Source organism: Nothoprocta perdicaria, unplaced genomic scaffold (genome assembly GCF_003342845.1).
Source record: "Nothoprocta perdicaria isolate Ctin4 unplaced genomic scaffold, notPer1 scaffold_68, whole genome shotgun sequence".
Classification (NCBI taxonomy): domain Eukaryota; kingdom Metazoa; phylum Chordata; class Aves; order Tinamiformes; family Tinamidae; genus Nothoprocta; species Nothoprocta perdicaria.
This window is the reverse complement of record NW_020455954.1, coordinates 3,457,158-3,469,896: the sequence shown is the minus strand read 5'-3', so window position 1 is coordinate 3,469,896 and position 12,739 is coordinate 3,457,158. Positions and strand designations below refer to the sequence as shown.

At 37.8% G+C, this 12,739-nt stretch overlaps 1 protein-coding gene across 1 annotated transcript in view; it reads left to right on the top strand.

Moving 5' to 3' along the window:
* CRACR2A (calcium release activated channel regulator 2A) overlaps nt 1–10,145 on the top strand; it is a 31,850-nt gene extending 21,705 nt beyond the window's left edge. Inside the window, exons 12-17 of the mRNA XM_026050396.1 lie at nt 1,226–1,358; nt 3,529–3,610; nt 4,560–4,674; nt 6,078–6,179; nt 8,960–9,036; nt 9,887–10,145. Of these exons, the coding sequence (XP_025906181.1) occupies nt 1,226–1,358; nt 3,529–3,610; nt 4,560–4,674; nt 6,078–6,179; nt 8,960–9,036; nt 9,887–9,977 (600 nt within the window). The 3' untranslated portion in view covers nt 9,978–10,145. The remainder of the gene's footprint in view (nt 1–1,225; nt 1,359–3,528; nt 3,611–4,559; nt 4,675–6,077; nt 6,180–8,959; nt 9,037–9,886) is intronic.
* The last annotated feature ends 2,594 nt before the right edge of the window (nt 10,146–12,739 follow it).

Genomic DNA, 12,739 nt, shown 5'->3' with positions numbered 1-12,739 from the left:
ATAGCTGCTTATGGCTGCAGTAGATTTTGGGGGTTTAGGTGTAAGTAAAAAGATAGAGGTGAGGACTTTGTATAGTTATAACAAGGGGCTGATTCATGAAACAGATGTGTCCATATTTAGACCCTCAAAACTTATAGTAGTGAATGGTCTTCATATTAAGATATAAGCGTTTTTTTTTTTTTCCTCTTTTAAGAATAGTTCTGTACTTTTTGCTCTTTCCTGTAATGCTGCAGTATATTTGTACAAAACATTTGCAAGGCCAGATATCTATGTCACGTTCAAAGAACTGTGAGGCAGAGAGTACAGTTCTGATGCCTGCCATGCCACAAACGCCTGGCAAAGGTCCCTTCCCTTCCCTTCCCCTTCCCTTCCCCTTCCCTTCCCCTTCCCCTTCCCCTTCCCCTTCCCCTTCCCCTTCCCCTTCCTGCCATGAACTTAGTTGAATATTAACAGCAATAGTAACAACTCATGAGCTGCGCTTAACTTTGTCTCTCTTCCCCATCCTTTTCCTCCTTTCCCCACTCCTCTCCTCTTCCCCCATCTGTGATTTTAAGTGAGCATAGATGTGGAATTAGTGTCACATTAGACAGCTCCTCATGGGCAAAACCCGCCTGGATGCCGCCCTGTGCCCCGTGCTCTGGGTGTCCCTGCTGGAGCAGGGGGTTGGACTAGATGATCCCTAGAGGTCCCTTCCAACCTCAACCATTCTATGATTCTGTGGAGTAGCACTGAAGCTCTTGACACTACAGTAGTAGAAATAGGAGGGAGAAGAACCTGATGCTAGATGGCATAAGCCAAAGTTATGGTTTTGTTTCTATTTTCTGGGTAAAGATGTGCTGTGTCTACTATCTCATTGGTATGGGATAGAAACCACTGAATAGAGCTATTTGAAGATAGTTTTGATTTCCAAGGATGTAAATAAATTGTTTTAATTAGGTTTATGCCTTCTCTATGCTGTTTCAGTCAAAGTTCATATTCAGTATATGTGCAGATCTCAGTGAGGCCAAATTACTCAACTTCACATGATCTGGAATACTATATGAAAATCACCTGAAACCCTGAGTTACTTCAGGAAGCAGAATTCTGCTTTGTTGGTAGTAGAGAACATTATGTGATAAAATCTTCTGTTTTTTTCCCAACTCAGCCTTCAAAACAAGGCAAATTGGAAAAGCAGTGGAATTTAGAGTGAGTGCAGTTGGCGACTAATGTTTACTCTTATTTGAAGGATGAGAGAATATACTCTGTCCCGGACCACTTGTTCAAGATTATTTTAGTTGGTAATTCCAGTGTTGGAAAGACTTCCTTCTTACGGCGATTCTGTGAAGATCGTTTTTTCCCAGGCACAGCTGCTACTGTGGGTAAGTTTAAGAAACATTGCAAATATTGTCATTGCTCCAGCAGTACTTAGTAGCTTCTAATGATATTAAGCCTGTCTTGTAAAACACAAATGCACAGATGTTGTAAAATCTTTTACCCAAAATTGGAGTAGGACATGCAAAGAGAATTCTGCTAAATTGGGAAGTAAATCATTGACAGAGAGGAATCAAATAAGCCTTTGTAGCAAAATCATGTCATTGAAGTCAATCAGAAAATGCTGTTGATTTCATTGAAGTGCAATTTCCTTATAAATCTCTTTGTTCTGAAACTAATACCCTGCTCAGTAGACTACTCTATACTGTACCATCCCACCTCCACCTTGCCAAGGAAATGGATTTTGTTTTAAAAGACAAAGTAGTATATCTGAATTATGTTTAAAAATGTAGCATATATGAAGAAAGAAAGAAGTATGTTAGACCAGTGTTCTCACAAACTAGCAGCTACATTGTACTTGTATTGCCTGAAGCGGCAAGCCAAGCTTTTAGAAGTTAGACTTGTAATTAAGCTTCAAAAAATAAACAAATTTTTGCAGGGCAGCTGAACTACTATAAATGATCAGATTGGTATTATTTAGTTTGGATGCTTGTTCTGTAGCAGATCTGAAATAAAACTTACTTGTTCATAATAAAAGATGTTTATTAGTGAAAATTAGTGAAATTAGTGAACAGCTGAGAACACTCAGGTGACTGAGCTGCTAGGGGTAAACTCCTCTGATGTGTTCATCAGTCTAGTCAAAAGAACTAAGAGGGCAATTCACATGATGAGGTACCTTGATGCTTCACTGTAAGCTTAATAATTTACTAGACTCCTAGTTCTTCACTGACTGAATCTCCAGTCTAGTGGCAACCTAGACACCAAAGCCTACATTAAAGAGCCTTCTTCTGGTGCTGCATTAGCAAACTATGCCAACTTGTTGAATGGTGGCAGGATTTCCGTGTCTCTGACCTCTTATAAATTGTGGGCAATTGCCTGGAGCTTCCAGAGGAAAAGCTTAGGAATGAGTCTGAGTTTTGATCTTTTAGCTGCCATCCAATAATGACAAGAAAGTCTTTGTCATAACTTCAATTCAATCTTCACATTTATGGGTTTTACAAGCCATATGGTTGGCAAGACATACAGTTCAAAGGCAGTGTGAACCACCTGGAGAAGAATTCCTGAAATTTTTAGGGAATAGCCCAAGTTCCTTCCCTTGAGATACAGGTAGTGAATATATCCTCCATCCACTGAAAGAATTCAGGCTTAGATTCTTCTACATTAATGCCACTGGTAAATCCCATTGATGTGGAAGAAGACTTTGAAGAAATGATAGATGGCCTCCTGAGGTCTCTTCCAACCTGAGTTGTTCTATGATTCTGTCATTCTATGATACAGTATAGTGTGGTGCGATAGATTGCAAGAGGAGGTAGCAATTGATTAATGTTCAACACTCTGTTTTAAATATCCAGAAGATACTTATATCATCTGTGATGGAGAGAATTGGGGTATAATTTGTTTAAAAATTTTGATAAATTTAGCTTTGTCTCACTTCCATTTAGCTACATGAAAGTTAAGGTAAATAAGGTACATAAAAGTTAACCTAGCTATAGTCTGCTCATCTCCCATATACTGTAGCAGGGAGTAAGTTCTCCAGCAATTCAGTTCTTCCATTTTCATCTTAGGTTCTACTCTTCCTTTAGTGTGATGCCTTGTGCTTTTTTCCACTGGCTGTAAAAAGTGCCTACATGGCTGGTTCAGACAAAATGCTGAATTTTCAGATAGCTTAAATTATACAGTGTGAATTTCAGACTGAATGACTTAGACTGCCATACACTCTTGAGGAATCTTCAGATGGACCCTTGAATCGTGTACCCTGATTTGAGAAGTTACTAATCCTAATAACTTTTTCAAAATTCGGTTACTCTGTTACCACTCTATTTTATTACTGAAGATCTTTTGGCAAGAAAAAAAATCCTAATGTCTTTTAACTAGAGACTAGAGAGAGAGATACTAATAGAAATTTATATCTCTCTGTTAGAGGCATAATTTTTGTCTCAAAAAAAATTTTATCACAAAATGTAGTGTTTACTGGAATTGTTGTCATTTGCTGGATTGGTATTTCAAAGTTCTAACTGAGTGTGTAAGGAGACAACCTACCTTGTATTTCTGTTATAGGTGTGGATTACAGTGTGAAAACAGTCACGGTAGATAATAGCCAGATAACCCTGCAACTCTGGGACACTGCTGGCCAGGAACGGTGAGAAAAACATTTTAAGGTTTTATATGCTTGAAAAATCTATTTCAAGATTAGTAAGGAAGGTCCTCATCCTGCTTCTTAGGAGAGGAACAAAGATATGAAAATTCTTAACAGAGCCAGTCAAATCACAATACATATATAACCTTCTATACATACTGAAAAGCTCCCAGAAATCTTAACTTTGAGCAGAACTCTTTGTGAGAGAGAAATTTCTGCTGTGATTTCTGAACTTAAAATGAAGGCGAATGGGAGAAGGTGAAATATGCGACTCATTTTTGAGAGTAATCCAGAAGAAATGTGACAAGGCAGATGGAATTTTTCCAAACATTCTTTCCAAATTTTTTTTTGCAAGGAATTTATTTGCTATTGCAGTCACTGGTAGTAAAAGCATCATCCTTGAGCATTCTCCTGAATGTGAAAAGGGAGCTCATGACATGGGAAGAATGGGATTGCTTGCCACAGTTTGTAATATGCCTCTGATATCAAACAAGCTTTTCAGTGAAGATCAATATATCAGCTTCTCCATCACCTAGCTTATGGAATTATGGAATTAATATATAAGCAAAATAAAAACATATTTAACTGTTACAAAGATTAGAATGTTGTAAGAAACTGCAGGACAACATTCTCCATTCATTTCTACACCTGTGTTTTAGTGCCTTCCAGTGTAACTGCATTTTAATAGTTGTATGAATAGCCTGTGCATTTAAAGTGTAAGCAGTTAAGTAGTGGCAAAATTTTGGGCCATTACTTAGGAAGATATATATTTATACCAGCCCATATAGCTGTGGACTAAACTGAGCCAAGATAAATGCACAAGGTGCCTGCGTTTGACTCTTCAGGGGATCCAACAGGTTCTAGCCCCTGCCAGCTCCTGTCTAGCAGATAGGAATTACCTTGTCACATTATGGCTTGTCTTTGGGAGCTATCAATGGATTCTTACTTGCAGGTACCGCAGTATTACCAAGCAGTTTTTCCGAAAAGCTGATGGTGTCATAGTGATGTATGATATAACGGCAAAAGACACATTCACAGCTGTGAAGCAGTGGCTCGTGAGCATTGAGGTAACATGGCATAGCTTTAAATCTAAACTACTGTGTCAGTAGTCTCTACTTTTTTCCAGATATGGAGTGTTATCTGGTGCAAAGGAGAGAAGACAGCATGTTTCTTGTGGTAGAAATTAATTTTTTTGTTATTTGTGATTTTGGTCTGCATAGTTGCCACTAAATCCATTGTTAGACTCGCTTTGTCTGTGAAAATGATCACATTTCTCAGTTTTTAAGGAGCTAGTATCTCTAATGGCCACTGCTTACTGGGTCAGTTCACTTGCTCCTGGTTTTCCTACAACTGGACATAAAATGGGAGATGAAGGAGGAAGCCCAGTATGGAGTCATCTAATTTCTCATGAAGGTTATATAGTTGAGGGCTCCCCTTGTTTCATTGCCAACACTGGGAGGTGCTTGGAATCACAGATGCTCTTGGTAAGCAGCAGTTTGGCAACCAAATATTCAACTCACAGGAACCTGAATGAAGACAAACCTATGATATCCACATGCTGCACTGTAAAACTGGCTCATGGCTCATGGCAGAGAGTTCAGTTTCCTGGCATATCTGATAGAGATCATCCTTTTAACATTAAAAAAAACCCATGATCTGAACACTAGGTGATTAGGTGGCAGGTTGAAACTAGGTCTGAGTTGTTCAACTCTTTCCTAATGGGCGTAGATTTCTCCTCTGAGTAGCTCCATGGAAGTAAAAGTAGCGTGATGCATGTGTAAGAATGGACCCTTATTAAATATAAGATTGAAACAAATCAGAAGTTGTTACAATTTATCATGGTAAAAACAAGAGGGGAATTCAAATTTTTGATAATGGATAATGCTGTGATCAAAACCTCTGTGTTTTATTCCAAGCTGGAATAGTTCACTCATCTTTGTGAATGGAATCCATTTACTGCTTTGCCATCTGGCCTACTATATTGTGATACTTCAGGTAGTAATAATTCTAACCATGTTCAGAATGAATTTATATTTGTTCTTATTATGTACTTTTTTCTCTCTACCTACCTTATGTGATTTATTTGGCATAATTGTACCCAGGTGTCATTATTATTCTCCTGTCTGTGTAATTAGAAAATCATATATGTGAATAGTGTCAGAGCCTGTGGAACATCACGTTTTTGCTCTTTTTCTATTTTTAATATGAAACCTGGATGTCTGCTGTGCTGGACCATTAATCATAAATTCTGAGCACTTTATCTCAAGCTCTAGGAGAATCTGTTGTCTTCGTGTCATTAATTCAATTTGAATGCTGGATATATTCCTAAGAAAAGTGGCTCTTACGTGGCTCTTATCTGGCTCATATGTCTTACATTTCATGCTGCACCGTGACATTTGTTTGTTTGTTCTCTTGATACGTATTTTTTTAAAGAAAATGCCTCAGCTGATACTTGCTCTTTAATTTGCAGGAGGCAACTGGGGAGAATGTACCTGTGCTTTTATTGGGTAATAAAACGGATAATGAAAAGGAACGAGAAGTCCCCAATGGAATGGGAGAGCATTTGGCTATGGTATGGTACTCAGTATGGAACTCATATAGTACCTGAAGGTGAAGGTTGTTGATTTGAGCCTGTGTGTGTCCACATTTATAGAAAAACAAATTCTCATTAATCAGACAAGTATTTTTAAAGTTGAGGAATCCTGCCACACTCACCAACCTGGCTCTCAGTGGTCTAAACACTGATATGAGGTGGTTATAAAATGGTCTAAAGACAAAAACTGAAAGGTGAATTGTGCCAAAGATTCATTCTTATTCCCTCTCTGTCTTTCTCTCCCTTTCTTTCTGTCTTCCTTTTTCCATTCTTTCACTTGCATATCTCTTTTTAATCTCTCTCTTCTTCCCTCCCCCCGCCTCCCCTTTCTTCTTTGAATTGATTCTTGGGAGTGAGATAATTTCAGGACCTTTTCTCCCTCCCACCTCCTTTAAGGCCACAGTAGTGTGGGAGTAGAAAGTGTATTTATTTTTAGCATCTTTTCATCACATAGAGAGACAAAGTAAATAGAGTCAGCATTTGCCAGAACATTGAAAATATCCATGGGCCATAATTTAACAGTCAAAGGGCTGCATATAGCATATTTACATTCCTGCATATCTTCGTCATTTTTTTTCTTTTGAATCTCTGTCTATAATGCATATAATGAAAACACCAGTGAGTCCAAAATATTAATTTATTTAGAGTAAGTCAACCCAGCGTTTGTGAGAAATGAGCTAAAGTGGGCAGCAGTATTGCTGAATTAAACCAGCTTTCTCATATGTACTTGTCTGTCATTAGAAGGTATAGTGCAGCAGAAGGTAAGCAAAAGGAAGGTAATTAGAAACGCAGTTAATTTGTTCTCAGTTTGTAAGAAAGATTACTATTGGGTACCTCTGTATAAATGAAAGATTTAGGACCCTTTTTTTTTAAAAAAAAGCCTCTTTTGAATATTCACAGTCTTGTAAACAAGCATATCTCCACATTCAGGTTTGTGACCATTATTTTGTCTTTGTCTGACAGCAATGCCAGCTTTGAGCTTTATTCCTCAAAAGTTCTTCCTTTAGGAAGTCTGCTTGGTTTTCTTGTAAGCATTGAAATGCAGTGGAATTTCATGTCCTGGAGGATTCTTGCTAGGTGGGAGTAGGATGTGTAACACTGAATCCTTCTTTGAAAATGCAACTGAGTCATAAACCATAAATGGACTGAGTGGGTGTCTTACATGTCATTTAGCTCTCTTCAAAATTTGCACTAGCAAAACAAAATTTGATCATTCTGCATGATATGCAGAACTCACACCCCACTAGGCCATTAATTCCAACTTGTTATGCAAGAAAAAATATTTTACATAAGTAAAACAAAACATGAAAAGAAGAGACTCTATTGGAAAATGCAGTTGAGATGTTTATTTTGTGAATAATCTCATGAATTACTTTGTAAGTGGCCCAAAATACAGTTGACTGGATGTTAAGCTCATAGTCACCTGCATAGCCATCCTATGCTAAAAGGACCCTGTACAGACGAGGAATGAGGTCACCAGTCAACCCAGAAGTCCAACTGTATTTGTGGACTGTTTCATGGATGTTAGCTCACGCAGGATGGGATTGCTTTTAGTTAGTTTCTTTTCTATAGTTAGCAACGTAAGTTCTTTCAGAGGGTGTTTCAGCCCAGCTCTTATAACTCTTGCTTTCTCAAAGTCTCAAATCCTAAAAGCACTTTAAGATTTAAAAAAAACCCAAAAAAAGTACTTTAGGATTCAGGGAGAAACCCAGGGGCTCCCATTGTTAAATCACATATCACTAAGCTTGTGGGGCATGGCAGGCAGCACAGTCCTTTATTAAAATGAAGCACAGCAGCCTAAAGATTAGTAGTTGCACTCATGCACTCATGCTCCAAGAAAAAAGAAATAGGATCAGGATGTTAGTTCTAGAAAGTATCAGAAGGAAAAGAAGATCCTCCTGAAGCTGGTTGGTAGTTTGGTTAATGTAAGAATAAACATCATGGTGGTAATGAGAATTTTGCAATATTGACTTTGCAGAAAGAGAAAGCTCTGACAAAAAATGTTCACATGCAACACAAGACTGACCTGATTGATAGAAAGCATCTGAAACTTGATTGCTAAGAAATGTTTAAGTTGTGGATATGTGCTGTGTTTGTCTTCAAGGTGTAATGATTTAATCATCATACTTAATTGCAAAGTTCCCAGGGATTACTTAACCAAGGGTGCAGACTAGTTGGAGGATGGGAAGAAGATGCAGAAAAATGTCGTAAGGACAAAAAACAAATAGAATAGATTTGTTGTTATTTTTCATGAAAATTTTAACTTTCCATTTGACTGCTGGAAAGCATTGGCTTCAGACTGCTGAATGCAGAGCATTTCTGCTGAAGCTTTCCAAGATTAAAGAAAAAAAGGAATAAAAAGTCATGAGAATTTTTTTCACCTGCTCTGACGAGCACTCAGTGAATTGCCTCATCATCACAAGGAAAGTTCACTAAACTTCAGCACATTGCAATATATGTTTGCATTTGAGCTTTTGAGAGATCAATCTATCACAGAGGAAAGCCACTGTATAGAACAAATATCATCTGAAAAATGCATATAATTCCTATTTTGGGATTACGCTGGATCTTCTTTTATTACCATTTTCAGGCAACTACAAAATATAGTCCCATCTTTTCATACAGTTGGTTGGCAGAATGACCTATTTCTACTTCTTTTTCTTCATTTATATGTGTCAGTATATGTGTGTTGCTTTTTTTAGAACTGGCATGAGAAGCTGTGCAAAACTCATTGAAATAGGCTTTCTGTTTTATTCTAGGATTATAATTTAACTTTTTATGAATGCAGTGCATGCTCTGGGCACAATACCACCAAATCCATTCTTCACTTAGCCAGGTAAGAAGAAGAGATATTCAAGCTGTAAATGTACCTCACTGGTCCCTGTCACTGATGACAGAATTACTTCTGTTTGCTAAATTAGTTTCATGGGAACTTAAGGTGAGATTTTTTTAATTCTTTTTAAGTGGATCTATATCTGGTTGCTCGAACCGAGCAGTCCCTCAGGTCCGCACAGATTCATGGAAGTTGGTGGCACTCTGCATGGGCCTAGAATGGCCTGAACTGGTGCTACAAAAGGTGTGTAGGAAGGACCTGATTGTTCTTGCAGGAAGGTCTTGGAGGTTTGGAGAAACTAATGGAGAAACTTGGATGCTAATGAGACCTTTCAGCAGAGCACTGGATGTGCATCCCTCTTTACTTTGTTCATGAAGCTCAAATTCAGCTCTCTGCTTTGGGTCTGGGAGAGAGGGAAAGGAGGATTTTCAAAGCTATATGAAGATAATGGATAAAAATACCAATAAATCTCTCCCCACTGAAATCCTTTAACTGGCAAAAATACTGGTAATGAAAGGGAAGATCTTTAATGTTGTCGGTGAAATTTTTTGGAATCTGTCAGAGAATCGACAAAAGAAATAATAAGTGAAAGTCACTGTTTTTATTCTCTGAAATACAGAATAAATGCTAATAATCAGCACCATCCACATTTTTCCAATCGAATGAAAGTATGTTTTGAGATGGAGTCACTTCTATTTTGCTTTGGTTTTGCTTGTTCGTTAGATCACAAAATTCTGCCATTTTCTGTTAAACTCTGGACTCTTTTATGTGTGCGGAGGGGATGCTTTTGTTTTGATCTCCTATGAATATTACTGACATTTTCCTCTGATTATTTTCTGTTCCTTTCCTCCAGGATTTTAATGGAACATGAAGATAAAGTGAGAGAGAAAACCATTCAACTTCAACCTGATACAAATAAGAAATCTTGCTGTATTAGGCCATAAAATGATGGGACATGTTTAAAAAAAAACACACCACACTACATCATCAGATTTTGCTTATCCCTCAAATGTTGCTTTTGCTATATTCTGAATATAGATGTAAGTAATCCTTAAAATATTTGTATACTCTAATATTCCCTTGTTGGCAAGTAGTTGGTTGGTTAAAAGTAATACACCAACAATTACTAAGTGTAATATATTTTAAAATTTAGTATGAAATATACGTGAAGAGATTGAAGATTCTCGTAAGTAGCATTAACATACATTGCTGCATATAGGTCCTTGATGAAGAACTCTCCCTTGCATATGGATGTGCTGGACCAGATATATCTAAGCAGGTTGGCTGAGGTACCACAAAGTCTTGGCTAAGCTATCGCTGGATAAAATGTCTCCATGCTATGAGGTGGTGCAATGCAGAGATCTCAATTGAGTTTCCAGAAAAAGTGGTCATGAAAGTGCACTGCTGTACTCTGTCTAGTTTGCAGGACACTCGAAGAAAAATCATCCTGGACTTTTCATGATATTTGAAACGGCTGTATAGCTTTGGATTTCATAGCTTGCTTAAATCCCTCTGCTTGGCTATGATTTATTTTATGGTCTGCATGGTGTTCCTTAGAAGTCCTCTAGCAACATGAGGACAATTGAAAATTCAAGTTAGTTCACTTCCATTAGTATTGGTGCTGGTGCAGGTGGCTGTGATACAAAACATTTTATAGCTGTTTGAGCAGCTAGTGATCTCCAAAAGTCTCTTACAGAAGGCTTCCTGCCAGATGTTCTAAAGCAGAACTTCAGAAACAGACATTCCTCATTTCAGGAAGAATTTGAGAAACACTCCAGCATTTGAGGAATATAAAGCACAAATCTCATCAAAATTCAATGGGATATTGCTAATTTTTACTATTTTAAGAACAAGTTCCTTCTCATACACCAGAATATTTTACTGAGTTTTCAAAAGCTTCTGCTGTGCAGCATTTTCCTTTGGTTTAAGAGAAGGTATGTTAGCACTGGGATACAATGCTTGAGAAATCAAACTCTATTGCGAGAGACCTTCTTTAGAAAATCATGCGCTACCTTCCATCATAAGAAACCTGGATTTCATTCTTACTTTTGGAAACTTTTGTAGAATAAATAAAATTGCGCCACTTGGGAGTGGGTTATACAGCCAGCATATGGTGACAAATCATTCCTGTTGGCATTTGTCTTTACTGCATCCAGTTATTGTGGTAAACATTCAAGAGTAATTATGCATGATGGTGAGCACATTGGAAAAATGGAATGCATGCCGTAATTTTAGTTCATTAAAATATCAGAAGCAAAACTGTAAATGTTTTATAAGAGAATGTTACAGATGCATTACATTTTTAAACTCTTTTCTACATACCTCTGAAAATTTAATTTTAGCTTGAGTAATGAATCAATTTGAAACTAAAGAGACTAAAGATAAATGGAAATTCATTAAGTAATTCTCTTAATTTATCTTGAAATAAAATCTTTCGAGGTAATTCATTGGGCTTGTGGGATTTCTGTTTGATATAAGGTATATATCTAGTGCCAAGGAACAGGAGTTTGCAGACTTTCTCCCACAGCAATTCCTGTTTCCCTGTCAGCACTCGAATGCCCTTCTCTTGGTTGGGAGGCAGCTGTGACCCCTTTCCCTATCAAGCAGAACAACCAGGGTTTTCCTCCTGTTAAGCTCTGAAGGATGAAACAAGTAGCCTAGGATGACCTAACACATTTTTTTGTTCTCTACTAATTCCTGCAAGTCTGCCCAAGCAGAGGAAAACTCTCCCTTTGCTTTCAGTGAATTACTTAACCTCATCTCCCCCAAAACCAAAGCAAAAATGAAGAACATTCATTTCTAAATAGGAGTAGGTTTTTTATTTGTTTCCTAGGGTTGGTTCTTGAAGTTTGTAACCCTATGTGGAGTGAAAATCACCATATCATCTGTTACACATCATTCATCTTGGAATTCTTCCTGAACTTGAATACCCTGAATATAGTCTTGGCTGCAGCTGGATTAATGCAAATTGCTAGTTTAAATGGCAAGACAAAACAACTGTTTATCCCATTTTCAATCAGGGAAGAGTTGTAATAAATATTGCCTTTGCTGTTGGACTGAAAATGTGCTGCATTCCTGCAGCAGGGTGTTTTCTATGACATTAATACCTAGAACTTAATTCCAAACTTAACTACCACTCCAAATTCAGGTCGTTATTTTTTAGTTTTCTGAAGTTCATATTAATTTTGGAAGCTATCAAAATTTGCTGGTGAGCTGGGTTTTCTCATGTGACTTTTCTTCCCTAGTATCACTTTTTCTCATGTGACTTTTCTTCCCTTGTATCACTTTTATCTTTTAGCATACCCAGAGACATAGCAAGATATATATATTGCTATATGATGTAGTTATGAAGCAGTTAATAAAGCTCAGTTGCCATCTGTTTGAAGGCGGGGGTTACAGCACTGGTTAGCATTGCTGTTGTATTTTACTTTGTGTTGATACGAGGATGATCAGGGGCCTGGAACATCTGCCATATGAGCAAAGGCTGAGAGAGCTGGGCCTGTTCAGCCTGGAGAAGAGGAGGCTGAGGGGGGACCTGATCAGTGTCTATAAATACCTCAAGGGAGGCAGTGAGGAGGAGGGAGGCGGCCTCTTTTCAGTGGTGGGCAGGGATAGGACTAGAGGAAATGGCTTCAAACTGAAGCATCGGAAGTTCCACAGGAACTTAAGGAAGCATTTCTTCACTGTGAGGGTGACAAAGCACTGG